Source organism: Scyliorhinus canicula, chromosome 2, assembly GCF_902713615.1.
Source record: "Scyliorhinus canicula chromosome 2, sScyCan1.1, whole genome shotgun sequence".
NCBI classification, from domain to species: domain Eukaryota; kingdom Metazoa; phylum Chordata; class Chondrichthyes; order Carcharhiniformes; family Scyliorhinidae; genus Scyliorhinus; species Scyliorhinus canicula.
In genome coordinates, this window is record NC_052147.1 from 168,634,601 (window position 1) to 168,650,525 (window position 15,925).

General features: G+C 47.9%; 1 protein-coding gene across 4 annotated transcripts in view; it reads left to right on the forward strand.

Moving 5' to 3' along the window:
- LOC119961672 (diacylglycerol kinase beta) overlaps nt 1-7,348 on the forward strand; it is a 797,376-nt gene extending 790,028 nt beyond the window's left edge. For all 4 annotated transcript variants that reach the window (XM_038788967.1, XM_038788974.1, XM_038788981.1 and 1 more), the window contains one exon: nt 5,880-7,348. In XM_038788967.1, the coding sequence (XP_038644895.1) occupies nt 5,880-5,978 (99 nt within the window). In that variant the 3' untranslated portion in view covers nt 5,979-7,348. The remainder of the gene's footprint in view (nt 1-5,879) is intronic.
- Nucleotides 7,349-15,925: the final 8,577 nt, after the last annotated feature.

The following is a 15,925-nucleotide window of genomic DNA, read 5'->3' on the forward strand; positions in this document are numbered from 1 at the left end:
AACATGTGCAGGAGCAGCCCTGGGGTGTGGCGAAGCAGTTTCCCATCTGCTCAATGCCTCACCTTACTAGCACACTCAAGGTCAGGAATGACCACGTGGCAAGTTGATGACATTAACCCATAATCCACCTATTCATGCCTGGCACTTTTGAGCAGTTAGGCGCGACCACCACAGAGCTTCATGTGACGATGGCAACACTCAAGTGACCAGTGAAAAATGGTGCATGCTGTGAATTAGGAATGCTGCCTTGTGCATTCAGAATTAGGAATGCTGCCTTGTCCCGCTGCTGTTCGCACTAGCAATCGAACCGCTAGCAATCGCGCTCAGGGCAGCAAAAAATTGGAGGGGGATCCGAAGGGGAGGCAGAGAGCACAGAGTCTCACTCTATGCAGATGATCTGCTCCTCTACATCTCGGACCCACAAAACAGCATGGACGGAATCATCGCGCTCCTGAAAGAGTTTGGAGCCTTCTCAGGCTACAAACTCAACATGAGCAAAAGCGAGATCTTCCCAGTACACCAGCAAGGGGGGAGGGGGGCAGCACTAAAGGGGCTGCCGTTCAAACAAGCCCGACATAAATTCCGCTACCTGGGGATCCAAATAGCCCATGACTGGAAAGGGATCCACAAATGGAACCTCACCAGCCTGGCGGAGGAAGTAAAAAAGGACCTGCAAAGATGGAACACACTCCCACTCTCCCTCGCGGGGAGAGTCCAGACGATCAAAATGAACATATTGCCCAGGTTCCTCTTCCTGTTTAGATCCATTCCGATCTACATCCCCAAGGCCTTCTTCAAAGTGCTGGACAAACTTATCATGGCGTTCGTATGGGGGGGTAAAAATGCTAGGATCCCAAAGAAGATCCTACAAAAAACAAAATCCAGGGGGGGCTAGCTCTCCCGAATCTACAATTCTACCACTGGGCGGCAACAGCCGAGCGAGTAAGGGGATGGATCCAGGAGCCAGAAGGCGAGTGGGTGCGTGCGGAGGAGGCCTCCTGCATGGGGACCTCCCTCCGGGCCCTCGCCACGGCAGCACTCCCATCCCCACCCAAAAAACACTCCAGCAGCCCAGTGGCGACAGCCACCCTCCAATCCTGGAACCAACTGCGGCAGCAATTTGGCCTGACCAAAATGTCGGACAAGGCTCCCATCTGCAACAACCATAGGTTCACACCAGCACTGACTGACGCCACCTTCAAAAGGTGGAGACAGGACGGGGGGACACTGACAATCAGGGACCTATACACGGACGACAGGATCGCAACACTGGACGAACTGACAGAGAAATTTCGGCTAGCTGGGGGGAACGAGCTGCGGTACCTCCAGCTCAAAAACTTCCTACGAAAGGAGACAAGGACGTACCCACAACCGCCACGACAGACACTACTGGAAGACCTACTGGACGCAAGTATCCTAGAGAAAGGGAACTGTAGCGACGTGTATGACCGACTGGTAGAAAGGGACGACACCGTACTGGACGCAACAAGAAGGAAATGGGAGGACGACCTGGGGATGGAGATAGGGTGGGGACTCTGGAGCGAAGCACTACATAGGGTCAACTCCACCTCCACGTGCGCAAGGCTCATCCTGACGCAACTAAAAGTGGTACATAGAGCCCACTTAACAAGAAACCGTATGAGCAGGTTCTTCCCGGAGGTGGAGGACAGATGCGAACGGTGCCAAAGAGGCCCGGCCAACCACGCCCACATGTTCTGGTCTTGCCCCAGACTTGTGGAGTACTGGACAGCCTTCTTCGAGGCTATGTCCAAAATGGTGGGGGTGAGGGTGGAGCCATGCCCGATAGTGGCGGTCTTCGGGGTTTCAGACCAGCCAGATCTATTCCTGGGGAGGAGGGCGGACGCCCTTGCCTTTGCCTCCCTGATCGCCCGCCGTAGAATCCTGTTTGGCTGGCGGTCAGCAGCACCGCCCAGAGCTGCAGACTGGCTGTCCGACCTCTCGGAATCTCTCCAAATGGAGAAAATCAAATTCGCCATCCGAGGGTCGGACGACGGCTTCCACAGAACGTGGGAGCCATTCATGCAATTGTTCCGGGACCTGTTTGTGGCCAACGAACAAGAGGAAGAATAGTCGGGTGGCCAAGAATCAGGGGAAAATGGATGGGAATCGGGGGAAGGTTCCGGGGGGGGGGGGAGGGGGGGCTACGGGTTCGTTATGGGGGTTTGACGGCTAGCTAAGGCCCAAAACCAAACTGTAAATAAATGCCAATAAACATGTGCCTCAGCCATATTGGGGAATGTAAAATATGTATGCCAGCTAAAGGGGGGGAGGCCACAGTTATTATAACGAAGATGCTTACCTGTAAATATATATGTTAATTTTTGCGTGTTCTTTTTTTTTTCTCTCTCCCTAACAATTTGTAATTTGTTCAATATAAAACATGAAAACTGAATAAAAAACATTTATTAAAAAAAAGGAATGCTGCCTTGTGCATTCAGAATTCCCAACATAGGTTGTTGAAGCTCTGAACCAAACAAATAAGTTGTAAAATTTCCCCAGGACAATCATCTACTCACCCTATTCTGCTACCTTTTATTAGAAAGTTGTAGTGACTAGTGGCTGGGAATTATGGAACTATTTAGCATGGTGGTTAGCATAAATGCTTCACAGCTCCAGGGTCCCAGGTTCGGTTCCCGGCTGGGTCACTGTCTGTGTGGAGTTTGCACATCCTACCCGTGTGTGCGTGGGTTTCCTCCGGGTGCTCCGGTTTCCTCCCACAGTCCAAAGATGTGCGGATTAGGTGGATTGGCCATGCAAAATTGCCCGTAGTGTCCTAAAAGTAAGGTTCAGGGGGGGTTGTTGGGTTACGGGTATAGGGTGGATACGTGGGTTTGAGTAGGGTGATCATTGCTAGGCACAACATCGAGGGCCGAAGGGCCTGTTCTGTGCTGTACTGTTCTATGTTCTATGTTCTATTCCTTTGCTTTTTGGGAATGATACATCCTCTCACATCCCACCACATGCTAAACCAATGGAAAACAGTGAGAACAGGAGTGTTACAGCATTACTACACAATCTGTTTGCTTTTTATCCTGTTTACTTCTACCTAACAATTTGTATTTTTTTTTCAGTGAATCGCAGGTAAACAGATTCTTTTAATAAACTGCCCTTTCAGATTATGCAGGTTTTGGAGAAGAAGAGAAATGTAATACCTGAGTTTCCATAAATGGAAACCGATTATTCCATTATCAAAAATCAAAACAGAAAGTGCTGGACATGCAAATTGAGCATAAGTGTAATACAAAAATTGCAGTGTACAGCACAGAAAGAGTGCATTCAGCCCTTCAAGTTGTTTGACGAGCAATCCAGTTCTCGAATGAATCATACAATGGTGACAGTTCTCTGCTGGGCCCACTCACCCCTCTTTCCAGCCCTGCAAGTTTTTTTCCCCCCTCCCTTTTAAAAGCTCCACCTGAGTCTCAAGCAGTGCATCCCAGATCCTAACCACTTACTGTGGAAAATGTTTTTCTATTGTTGGTTCTTTTGTCATTCAACTTAAATCAATAGCCTCTGGCTCTCAACCCTTCTGCCAACAGGAACAGTTTTTACCTGTTCTGTCTGAACCCCTCATTGGTCCATTCCAAGTTAACATTGAGATGCTACAAATGGCAGCAATCCCCTCAGACTAGATAGTGAAAAATGGGGGTGGGATTTCCAAATATGGGTTATTGTTTGTCTCCCTCTCTCTCGCCTCCCCCCCCCCCCCCCCCACCCCAGTCTCTGCCGTGAGAAAGTTTATCTTTATTTGCTTTCAAAATACATCAACATTTTAAGTACATCAATCAAGTTTTCTACTAATCTTCTCTGTCTACAAAAATGTATCATTTTGTGCTTTTCCCCAGTGAGTTTCACCTGCCATGTGTCCACCCATCCCACCAGCTTTTACATTCCCTTTTGAAATCTTCGGATGAGATTTGAACTCGCTCACTTTCACAGAGTTAAAATCAGGACCTTTTACTATCTTCCTCATGGCTTTATTTATTCTATTAAAAGGATAGCTATCTCACATGGAAGGAATATGTGACCCCTGAACAATGATGCAGGGCGAGATGAATGCTTGGACATTACATCCCTTGTGATCGCATGGGAAGGACAGTTATGAGTAGGGGTAAGGGAATAATGGACCAGGTGTTGGAAGATGACCTGGTAAATGCAGAGGCCGGTGGGCTGCAAGGTGAGGGAAAAGGGAATGTTGTGGCTGGAGGAGATGAACTGGAAAATGAAATGGACGTTATCAAGGATCTTTTTGACCACTGTGGTAAGAGAGATCTTGACTGAGGAAAAATGGAGGACATTTGTACATTCTACTGTGAAGAGTAGAATTGTAAGATCAACTGCAATGTAGACAGAAAAACTGGGAAACAGGCACAAATCTAGTGTTCTAATAAGGGGATTTCTTGTTTAATATGGAGATATGAGGTTATGGGGAATAGCAGGAGAATGGGAATGAGGAACATATCAATCATGATCGAACAGGAGCCAGGCAGGGACTTGAGTAACATTGAATTAAGTGTTGAATTACATACTCAATGAAAAGCAGGCATTGCTGGCACCCATGCAGTTTCCCATAGTAAATGGCTTGAATAAGAAGCAGAGAGCTCAAAGACCATCCTTATAAGGAATAGCAGTGTAGAGAGATTGGACTTCCATAACGTAAAACAAGATGATCAGAGCTGGAGAAAATCCAATTTTTAAAGCAATGGAGGGCATCATAGGAATGCTGGATACATGTAGTTGGGGCACAAGGAGGCAAAAGATAGAATCTAGGAGAAAGAAATGTACTTCAGTGGGACTGGAGCAACCTGTCAACCAGGACAGCCTTGTTTATGTATCTTGGGGGAGAAGCTTTGTGGGGTTGGGGAACAAAGATCTTGAAGACTGTGGGGCTGGGCTGGATGTGAGATGGTAACAGTCAGAGAAATGATGGCCTGGAGTTCAGTAGTATTGTCATGGTCCAAAGAAGATAGAAAGAATCATAAACGAATTGGCATTCAGCGTCAGATGGTTAGAAGTCCTCCCAACAATATTTTTTTTTTAAATTTAGAGTACCCAATTCAACTTTTTCAATTAAGGGGCAATTTAGCATGGCCAATCCACCTACCCTGCACATCTTTGTGTTGTGGGGGCGAAACACACGCAAACACGGGAGAAGGTGTAAACTCTACACGGACAGTGAGCAAGAGCCGGATCGAACCTGGGACCTCGGCACTGTGAGGTAGCAGTGCTAACCACGGTGCCGCCATACTGCCTCGTCATCCCAACAACATTCACATAATTTTGAAAAAAAGATTAAATGAAGTCAATCCCACCAGTCTTAACGAATGCTTTTATGTTTTTCTATGCTTTTTGTGCACAGAAATATGCCTTCCTGATGAATAAGTTCTGCCCATTGTATTATTAATGTTACCCTCTCAGTCCTTCTCATCTGCACATTCGTTTTTACTCAGTTCAAATCCAAACTCAATTTGGAATGGTGGGGAATTAGGTTAGACAAGAAAGAGGAAGGATCTGCAGTCTCATGGCGCCGAGGTCCCAGGTTTGATCCCGGCTCTGGGTCACTGTCCGTGTGGAGTTTGCACATTCTCCCCGTGTTTGCGTGGGTTTCGCCCCACAACCCAAAGGTATGCAGGGTAGGTGGATTGAACACGCTAAATTGCCCCTTAATTGGAAAAAATGAATTGGGTACTCTAAATTATAAAAACAAAAGAAAGAGGAAGAATCATTTTCTGCGTAAATTTTAATTAATTACTTAAGTGTAGTGTTGTGTTTTAACTCTATGCTTAACCTGTTAAAAGCAAAACTTGAAAATAAGCGCTAATTAACAAATACTTATCTATTCCCTGGTTTTATTTTTCCAGATCAAGATTACACACCGAAACCAGGTACCCATGCTCTTGGGACCTCCAGCAAAGGCAAGTTTACTTTTCTGGAAAAGAAGAAATTGCAGCAGAGATTAAGCTGCAGGAAAATGTTACAGCTGACAATTATGTTACAAGGAAGCCCTCTGGACAAATCAGTACTTTCTTTATACTTTGGATTGTTTATTTTTACTCTGCATTTGTAGCACAGAGTCTTTGGACTCAAATACGTGATTTGGACTTGAACGAAGATAACTTTGTAATATCTATTTTAAAATGGACCTATGAAGTGAAGCTGTAAACTCTCTGGGAATGAACCAAATGAGCAAATAGTTGGGTAAATGTCAGACCAAGACATTTCCATTTCCAAAGCTTTGTTCTTGCGACTTCTTAGGAACAATGCAACAGAATCCTCAAAACGTTGTGCAGTGCTTCGTGATGTGATCCAGATTTACCAGTGCTACAATAATAAAACAATCCACTTCAGCTATCTCACTCAAACCATGCACATTGCCCATCAGTACAGCATTTATCTCGTAATCATCTCGGAACTGCAGGCAGTTCTAGGATAGTGAGAAGAGAATTGCATTTTGGGATTGTGAAAAGTACTAATGTTCTGAAACTGTAATAAGCCCTGTAGTTTACACCCTGATAAAATACCCCATAGTACCATGGCAAAAAAAATGACAAAATCTAATGGTGAATCTTCTCTTATGCTGTGATATCATTGCATTGCTGTAGAAAGTAACAATAAAATATATTTAAATGGCTGTATGTCAATATTCCTAATATTGGCAAAGACTGAGAAAACTATTAAGTAACACAGTTGCACCAACATTCAGAGGAGGCTGTGCTTAGAGGCCAGACCTGTGTGTATGTGTGTGCGTGTGAATCATATACATGGTTGCAGAACATAATTGGTATTCAAGTTAAACCTATGCATCAGCACTGGTTATGTTTACGAGTAGATGATCATTTTTGATGTAGTATATTGGTGGCAAAGGTAGGCTTGTGTGTTCTGTGTGTCAGTTTACAATCATCAGCCTTAACTATGTGTCTGGACATAAAAGGTGCAATAATTATTAAAAAATATAGGTCTTAAATGGTAAAAGAAGCCAAATACATAGCACTTGTTTTTATATTCTTCGTGTTTGCTACATGTAAAAGGTCCATGATTAGAAATGCCACTAAACACACTACCAGTATGGTGAGATGGTCCATTTTGAATGTACTGTAAAGCTGTTAGAACACATTTACTTTTTCTGTTTGGATAACTTAGAGTTTTCTTAACTGTATATTGTTATGAGTTTGACAGTTATGTAAAATAAAGTTTGCCTATGTAATGTTCTCCTTTGTCAATTGAATTGCTTTTGGCTGTTGCACGGGATTGTGTAGATCTGTTGTGTACCATGTTTATATGTAATCTGAAATTAATATTGTTTTCGAACAAATAAAAAAAAAGCAGCTGATTCTTGCTGAATGTCGTTATTATAGAACTTTAACAATGCCTGGGGCTGCCTCCAGAGTTCGTGGTGGGGGTCCACCTTCCGGCCTCAGTGCTCCCGGAGATTTTTCTTAATTTTCAGGAGGTTCGCCTTCTTTTTTCAATAGTAGGTCAGTGATGTTAGGTGCATTTTCAAGATGGCGCCCGTACACAACGGCGGACGATGTACTATCAGGCCTGCCCTGCCACTGAATACAGCGTAAAACACCCAGGTGCATAATTAATTCAGTCAGGCCGGAAGATTTAGAATGTTGTCCCGTCAGCCTCTGCAGTAGGAAACTATCCACATTCCTGCTCCCACCACAGGAACTTTGGGGCGATTCTCAGGCCTTGTTGCACTTTCGTTCAAGTGAACGAAGCCAGTGAATAGCGGGAGAGGCCGAAAAGAAGAACCGCGCCAGGCACCAGTTTGAGATGCAACCGGCCCGCTCCTGTAGGCAAAATCGTGATCTCGCGTAGCGTGGCGAGAAACCAATTATCACCAATTAACCCATATTTCCATACAATTAACTAGAGCCACACCATATCCAACGGCCTCCCATCATTCAGCGGCCTCCCCGGTAAGGGGCCACGATGGCACCGATTAGTACTCCTTTTGAAAAATGTGAAGGGCTTCTGTGGGGAGACGAGGAGGTAAGTAGCCATCTTTGCTCACAGGCATAGAGCCCCAGGGGCGCTAGGCTTATCAACCCAGTGCTCGGCGGAGAATGTGGGACCCTTGGCTGGGGGTGGGCTGCCATGGGTTAGGGGGAAGGCACTGGGGGGGCGCAACCAGGGGCTAACCGCTCGCAGCACCACCATGCCAACCCCTGGATCATGTGTACCCGTTCTGGGGGCAACCCTTGTCTCTGCCCACCTGCCCCACCGACCACCCATAAATCTAATTCACTGCCAAGGCCTCTGGCTGCGTGGCTGAAGACTATTGCTAACAGGGAATTGGCATTCGTGGTTAAGAGAGTACTTCACACATCCCAAGTGGATTACCTGGGCAGCACGGTGGCACAGTGGTTAACACTGCTGTCTCACGGCGCTGAGGACCTGGGTTTGATCCGGCCCCAGGTCACTGTCAGTGTGGAGTTTGCACATTCTCCCCTTGTCTGCGTGGGTCTCACCCCCACAACTCAAAAAGGTGTGCAGGGTAGGTCAATTGGCCATGGTAAATTGCCCAATAATTGGGGAAAAAAAGAGTTGGGTACTCTAAAATTATTTTTTAAATCCAAGTGGTTTTCCGTGGATGGGTGTGCCATGTAGCATGTGCAGCTCATTGTCCAGCATCCCAATCACACCTTGACTACTGGACACTGTGCTTGAACACTGCGGGAGGCAGCACCACACATGCACCAGCCAACATCCGAACACCCAGGGGATGGGACACAGCTCTGGAGACATGTCCACAGCTGGGTGAGTGCCACGGGGAGGGGGAGATGCCTGGAGAGATGGGCCTGGAGAGTTCGGAGGTCAGCCCACATTGCAGAAGAAAGTGACAGAGGCATCATACTAGTGCTCAAGGGGGTTTATAGTGTGAAACAATTCCCCACTCTCCCGATGGTTCTGCTCCCCCCGCCCCCCAACCCCTACCTACCATTCTGCCCCCCACACACCTTCCCTGGTGCCCTCGGTGATCTTTGATGTGATTGGCCCTCCAAGTTCTACCACTACATCTAGGCTCTCACTGCGGTCACCACCCGATCGGTGTTGGCCTCGGTACCACTCTTTGCCGGCCCATCTCCTGCACCTGTGGCCTCTGGGACTCTTCCAATCGGGCATGGACCTGCTAGAGCATTGCTGACATCTCCCTCTGAATGTCCCGCCTGCACCCTAATGTCCGTGAGCTCGGGGATGACCTCTTCCAGAGGCTCAACATCAGGCTGGGACCCAGCTGGGTCCTGGGTTCCAGCAGACCTCCGACTGCTGTCTCACCTGGGGGCTCCTGACTCCACCTGATGTATATCAGCAGCTGTATAGTCTTCACCAGATTGTGCCCCAGAAACCTGACCACTGACATTTCACACTGCCCTGTGTGTATCTGCGCTGGTGGAAGGTGGGGATGTCAGCAGTGACACCTAGATCATATCTTCCTCGGAGCGCCCCTCTGAGGTGTTCTCTTGGGAGGCTGCACGTGGGGGCCTCCCGGGATGGGCTGGCGCAGTCGGCTGGAGGACCTGCGGGATAATGGTCACGTGGTCAGTGAACAGGATGGGTCAGGCAGTAAGGCCATAACAACCCTCGTTTGACAGGTCCTTTGGCTGAAGCCCTCACCTCGGCAGCATCCGTTAGCCACTACATTGGTGACAGCCTTGTCCTCGGCCACCCCAGTCACCTCCAGGGCCCACTATTCAAAGGAGGTGAGGATAGTTATGTCCAGCACTCCACCGCCGGTCAGGGCCCTATCCTGGCGGTTGTGGGAGAGCTTTTCCTGAGGAAACACAGAGGGGGCATTGCTAGCCACACACCTGGTTCACAGTAGTGAGAGGGGGTGTGAAGGAAGGGTTGGGGGGATTGAAAGGAGTCGGGGGTGTGAAAGATGAATTGGGGGGGGGGGTGTGCAGCAAGTGTTGTGGAGGTTGAAGGGAGGGGGTGAGGAGGGAGGGTTGGAGGTCGCATGGAGAGTTGGAGGTGATGGATGTTCGCGTGGGAGTGGAAAGGTCTCGGGGTGCGGGGTGTGGGGAGGGGAATGCGTTGGTGTCAACTCACTCGTGCTGTCGTATAAGTCATTGACCATTTTCCGGCACTGGAGGCCAGTCCTGGTCACACTCCCAGCGCTCACAATCGCTGCCATCTCATCCCAGGCAGCATTGGCTGCCCTATGGCTGGCCCTCATGGGAACAGGGCATCTCTCTTTGTCTTCCACTGCGTTTAAGAGCCTACCCAGATCTGCATCCCCGAATCTTGGGACTGGTCTCATGGGCGCCATTGTTGTGAGCTGGCTGGTGACTGCCCTTGACAATAAGGCAGCATTTGACCAATTATGACATCAAGGAGCCCTTTTAACACTGGTCAATGCTGTTCAAGAATCCCAACAATTTGCAATTTGTAAGACAATGAGGGAAGAATACTAAACCGCAGGAGTGATAACACTGGCCAATAAGTATATTTTATGGTAAAACCATCTTTAATTTAAATACAGAAGTAACCATATTGACAACAAAGAAATAGCTTTACAATAAATTGTAAAAAGAGTTCTTTTGCAGGGTAGGTGGATTGGCCACACTAAAATTGCCCCTTAATTGGAAAAAAAAGAATTGGGTACTCTAAATTGTATAAGATTTTTCTTCAATAAAACGAAGAGAAAACTTTAATTCACTATCTACACCTCTCACTTTATATTCCAATTAAGAAACCCAATACAGATCAACTGCCACTTACAAATAAAGTTAACAATCAGGGTTACTTGTTTCTCTGAACAGAGCTTTGGAGAGAGACCCTCTCAGGAACAACCTGAAAATCTTTCTGTCTTGTCAGACACTTCTGTTCAACTTAAAATCCTAAGACAAAACAGCAAAACTACAAACAGACGTGGTTCCTCCCCTTAATTGCATCATCTGTATTCCAAATATAAGGCATTCTCCAGTCTCCTCCCACTAAGATGTCCCATGACCTGCTTATCTGAGACTAAACACAATCCCTCAAAATATCTACACCCTAGGGAGCCTCCTAAATATAAACAATATTCCATTAGCCATCTATATATGTAAACAATTGAATGGTTAAAATCAATGATAATCTAAACTTTACAAACTCTTAATCATGGCTTAGCACAGGGTTGGGCAGCATGGTGACGCAGTGGGTTAGCCTTGTTGCCTCACGGCGCCGAAGTCCCAGGTTCGATCCCAGCTCTGGGTCACGGTACGTGTGGAGTTTGCACATTCTCCCCGTGTTTGCGTGGGTTTCGCCCCCACAAACCAAAGATGTGCAGGGTAGGTGGATTGGCTATGCTAAATTACCCCTCAATTGGAAAAAATGAATTGGGCACTCTAAATTTATTTTTAAAAAAGCTTAGCACAGGGCTAAATCGCTGGCTTTGAAAGCAGACCAAGGCAGGCCATCAGCATGGTTCAATTCCCATACCAGCCTCCCCAAACAGGAGCCAGAATGTGGCGACTAGGAGCTTTTCACAATAACTTCATTGAAGCCTACTAATGACAATAAGCGATTTTTATTTCATTTTTAATTTCATTTCAGCAGGTATACTGCCTGTATGCATTTGAACCCAGAGTTTTAAAATATTTATATATACCAACTATATAACAATTTCTTACAATCTTCACACTGGGAATCAGGGGGAAACCTATTCGCTGGTTTGAGTCATACCTCGCACAAAGGAAAATGGTTCTGGTTGTCGGAGGTCAATCCTATCAACTCCAGAACATCACTACAGGAGTTCCTAAGTGTTGTGTCCGAGGCCCGATCATCTTCAGCTGCTTCATAGATACATAGAAGATAGGAGCAGGAGGAGGCTTTTGGCCCTTCGAGCCTGCTCCGCCATTCATCATGATCATGGCTGATCATCCAACTCAATAGCCTAATCCTGCTTTCTCCCCATAGCCTTTGATCCCATTCTCCACAAGTGCTATATCCAGCCACCTCTTGAATATATTCAAAGTTTTAGCATCAAATACTTCCTGTAGTAATGAATTCCACAGGTTCACCAACCACTCTGTGTGAAGAAATATCTCCTTATTCCAACATGGTTTAAACTGAATCCTCAGACTGTGACCCCTGGTTCTGGACACACCCATCGTTGGTAACATCTTCCCTGCATCTACCTGTCTGGTCTGATGCTCGATCAATGACTCCAGAAGTGAGATTGGAGTACAATTGAAGGCTTTATTGGACTAGATGTTTCCCCCAGCAGCGCAGGTACAGAATGCAGCAGCTGGGGAGACACAGACTCTTATACTCCACCTTACTGGGCGGAACCAGCAGGCAGGCTTCACCAATAATCTTGCTGTCTCAGGTACCTTCCACAGCAATGATCTTACAGCATCAACCTAGGTACCGTAATACCTGTAATACCGACTACCACATTCACCCCCTGTTTAAAAAAAAGAGTCCGGCGGGGGGGGGGGGGGGGGGGGGGGGGTTCGCGTTATACAGTGGTAGAAGTTATGGTGGTATCCATCGGTGGTACAGTGTTTTGCATTATTACATGTCACAACTATTTACAGTTTTCATTTACATGCACATATCAAAATGAAGCAATAATCATCGCAGTTTCGGCGGTGATGCAGGTGCCGGCTCGGCCATCCGTGATTCCAGGAGCGTGATTTCGGCTTCATTGGTAGCTTCATCACTCCTGGGTAGGACCAGTGGAAGAACCGATCCACCAGGGAAGGGGGCAGCCGTGGGGTGCGCCGGTGGGAGGGAGGGTGGGGGGGGGCGTGGGGGGGATCCAGCGGGTGCCAGGTCCCTGCCGGCCATCGGGGTACGCCACGTAGAAGTACTGAGGGTTAGCATGAAGGATTTGGACCCTCTCGACCAATGGGTCCGACTTGTGCGCCCGCACGTGTTTGCGGAGCAGAATGGGTCCAGGAGCTGCCAGCCAGGTTGGGAGCGAGGTCCCGGAGGAGGACTTCCTAGGGAAGGCAAGGAGACGTTCATGAGGTGTTTTGTTGGTCGTGGAACACAGCAGTGATCGGATGGAGTGGAGTGCATCGGGAAGAACCTCCTGCCAGCGAGAGACTGGGAGATTCCTGGACCGTAGGGCCAGTAGGACGGTCTTCCAGACCGTTCCGTTCTCTCTCTCTACCTGTCCATTTCGCCGGTGGTTATAACTGGTCGTCCTGCTCGAGGCAATGCCCTTGCTGAGCAGGAATTGACATAGTTCGTTACCCATGTAGGAGGACCCCCTATCACTATGTGTGTAGGCGGGGAAACCGAACAGGGTAAAGATACTCTGGAGGGCTTTTATGATGGTGGCTGTGGTCACGTCGGGGCAGGGGATGCCGAATGGGAACTGGGAGTACTCGTCAATCACGTTCAGGAAGTACGTCCTGCAGTCGGTGGAGGGGAAGGGGCCCTTTGAAGTCCATACTGAAGCCTTCAAAGGGACGGGAAGCCTTTACCAGGTGCGCTTTCTCTGGCCTGTAGAAGTGCAGCTTGCACTCCGCGCAGATTTGGCAGTTCCCGGTGGCGGTCCTGACCTCCTCGATGGAGTAGGGCAGGTTGCGGGTCTTGATAAAATGGAAGAATCGAGTGAATCCTGGGTGGCAGAGGTCCTCATGGAGGGCCCGGAGTCGGTCCACTTGTGCGTTGGCACATGTGCCGTGGGATAGGGCATCAGGAGGCTCGTTTAGCTTCCCGGGATGATACAAGATCTCATAGTTGTAGGTGGAGAGCTCGATCCTCCACCGTAAGATCTTATCGTTCTTTATCTTGCCCCGCTGTGCATTATTGAACATGAAAGCAACCGACCGTTGGTCAGTGAGGAGCGTGAATCTCCTGCCGGCCAGGTAATGCCTCCAGTGCCGCACAGCTTCTACTATGGCCTGGGTCTCCTTTTCAACGGAGGAATGACGGATTTATGAAGCATGGAAGGTGCATGAGAACAAGGCCATGGGCCTGCCCGCTTTGTTGAGGGTGGCCGCCAGAGCTACGTCGGACGCGTCGCTCTCGACTTGGAATGGAAAGGATTCGTCGATTGCATGCATTCTGGCCTTTGCGATGTCTGCTTTTATGCGGCTGAAGGCCTGGCGGGCCTCTGCCGACAGGGGAAAAACTGTGGATTGGATTAGTGGACGGGTCTTGTCCGCATAATTGGGGACCCACTGGGCGTAATATGAAAAAAAATCCCAGGCAGCGTTTCAGAGCCTTGGAGCAGTGGGGAAGGGGAAACTCCATGAGGGGGCGCATGTGTTGGAGATCCCAGCCTAAAACTCCATCATGCACTACGTAGCCGCGGATGGCTAGATGGCCGGTGCTGAACACGCATTTGTCCTTGTTGTAGGTGAGATTAAGGGTTTTTGCGGTATGGAGGAAATTTCGGAGGTTGGTGTCGTGGTCCTGCTGGTCGTGGCCGCAGATGGTGACATTGTCGAGGTACGGAAACGTGTCCCGCAAACCGTACCGGTCAACCATTCAAAGAACAAAGAACAAAGAAATTACAGCACAGGAACAGACCCTTCGGCCCTCTCAGCCTGTGCCGATCCAGATCCTTTATCTAAACCTGTCTCCTATTTTCCAAGGATCTACTTCCCTCTGTTCCCCGCCCATTCATATATCTGTCTAGATGCCTCTTAAATGATGCTATCGTACCCGCCTCTACCACATCCGCTGGCAAAGCGTTCCAGGCACCCACCACCCTCTGCGTAAAAAACTTTCCACGCACATCTCCCTTAAACTTTCCCCCTCTCATCTTGACATCGTGACCCCTTGTAACTGACACCCCCACTCTTGGGAAAAGCTTGTTACTATCCACCCTGTCCATATCTCTCATAATTTTGTATACCTCAATCAGGTCCCCCCTCAACCTCCGTCTTTCCAACGAAAACAATCCTAATCTACTCAACCTTTCTTCATAGCTAGCACCCTCCATACCAGGCAACATCCTGGTGAACCTCCTCTGCACCCTCGCCAAAGCATCCACGTCCTTCTGGTAATGTGGCGACCAGAACTACACGCAGTATTCCAAATGTGGCCTAACCAAAGTCCTATACAACTGTAACATGACCTGCCGACTCTTGTACTCAATACCCCGTCCAATGAAGGCAAGCATGCTGTATGCCTTCTTGACCACTCTATCAACCTGCGTTGCCACCTTCAGGGTGCAATGGACCTGAACTCCTAGATCTCTCTGTACATCAATTTTCCCCAAGACCCTTCCATTGACCATATAGTCTGCTCTTGAATTTAATCTTCCAAAATGCATCACCTCGCATTTGCCTGGATTGAACTCCATCTGCCATTTCTCTGCCCAACTCTCCAATCTATCTATATTTTGTTGTATTCTCTGACAGTCCCCCTCGCTATCTGCAACTCCACCAATCTTAGTATCATCTGCAAACTTGCTAATCAGACCACATATACCTTCCTCCAGGTCATTTATGTAGATCACAAACAACAGTGGACCGAGCACAGATCCCTGTGGAACACCACTAGTCACCCTTCTCCATTTTGAGACACTCCCTTCCACCACTACTCTCTGTCTCCTGTTGCCCAGCCAGTTCTTTATCCATCTAGCTAGTACACCCTGAACCCCATGCGACTTCACTTTTTCCATCAACCTGCCATGGGAAACTTTATCAAATGCCTTACTAAAGTCCATGTATATGACATCTACAGCCTTTCCCTCATCAATTAAGTTTGTCACTTCCTCAAAGAATTCTATTAGGTTTGTACGACATGACCTTCCCTGCACAAAACCATGCTGCCTATCACTGATAAGTCTATTTTCTTCCAGATGCGAATAGATCCTATCCCTCAGTATCTTCTCCAACAGTTTGCCTACCACTGACATCAAGCTCACAGGTCTATAATTCCCTGGATTATCCCTGCTACCCTTCTTAAACAAAGGGACAACATGAGCAATTCTCCAGTCCTCCGG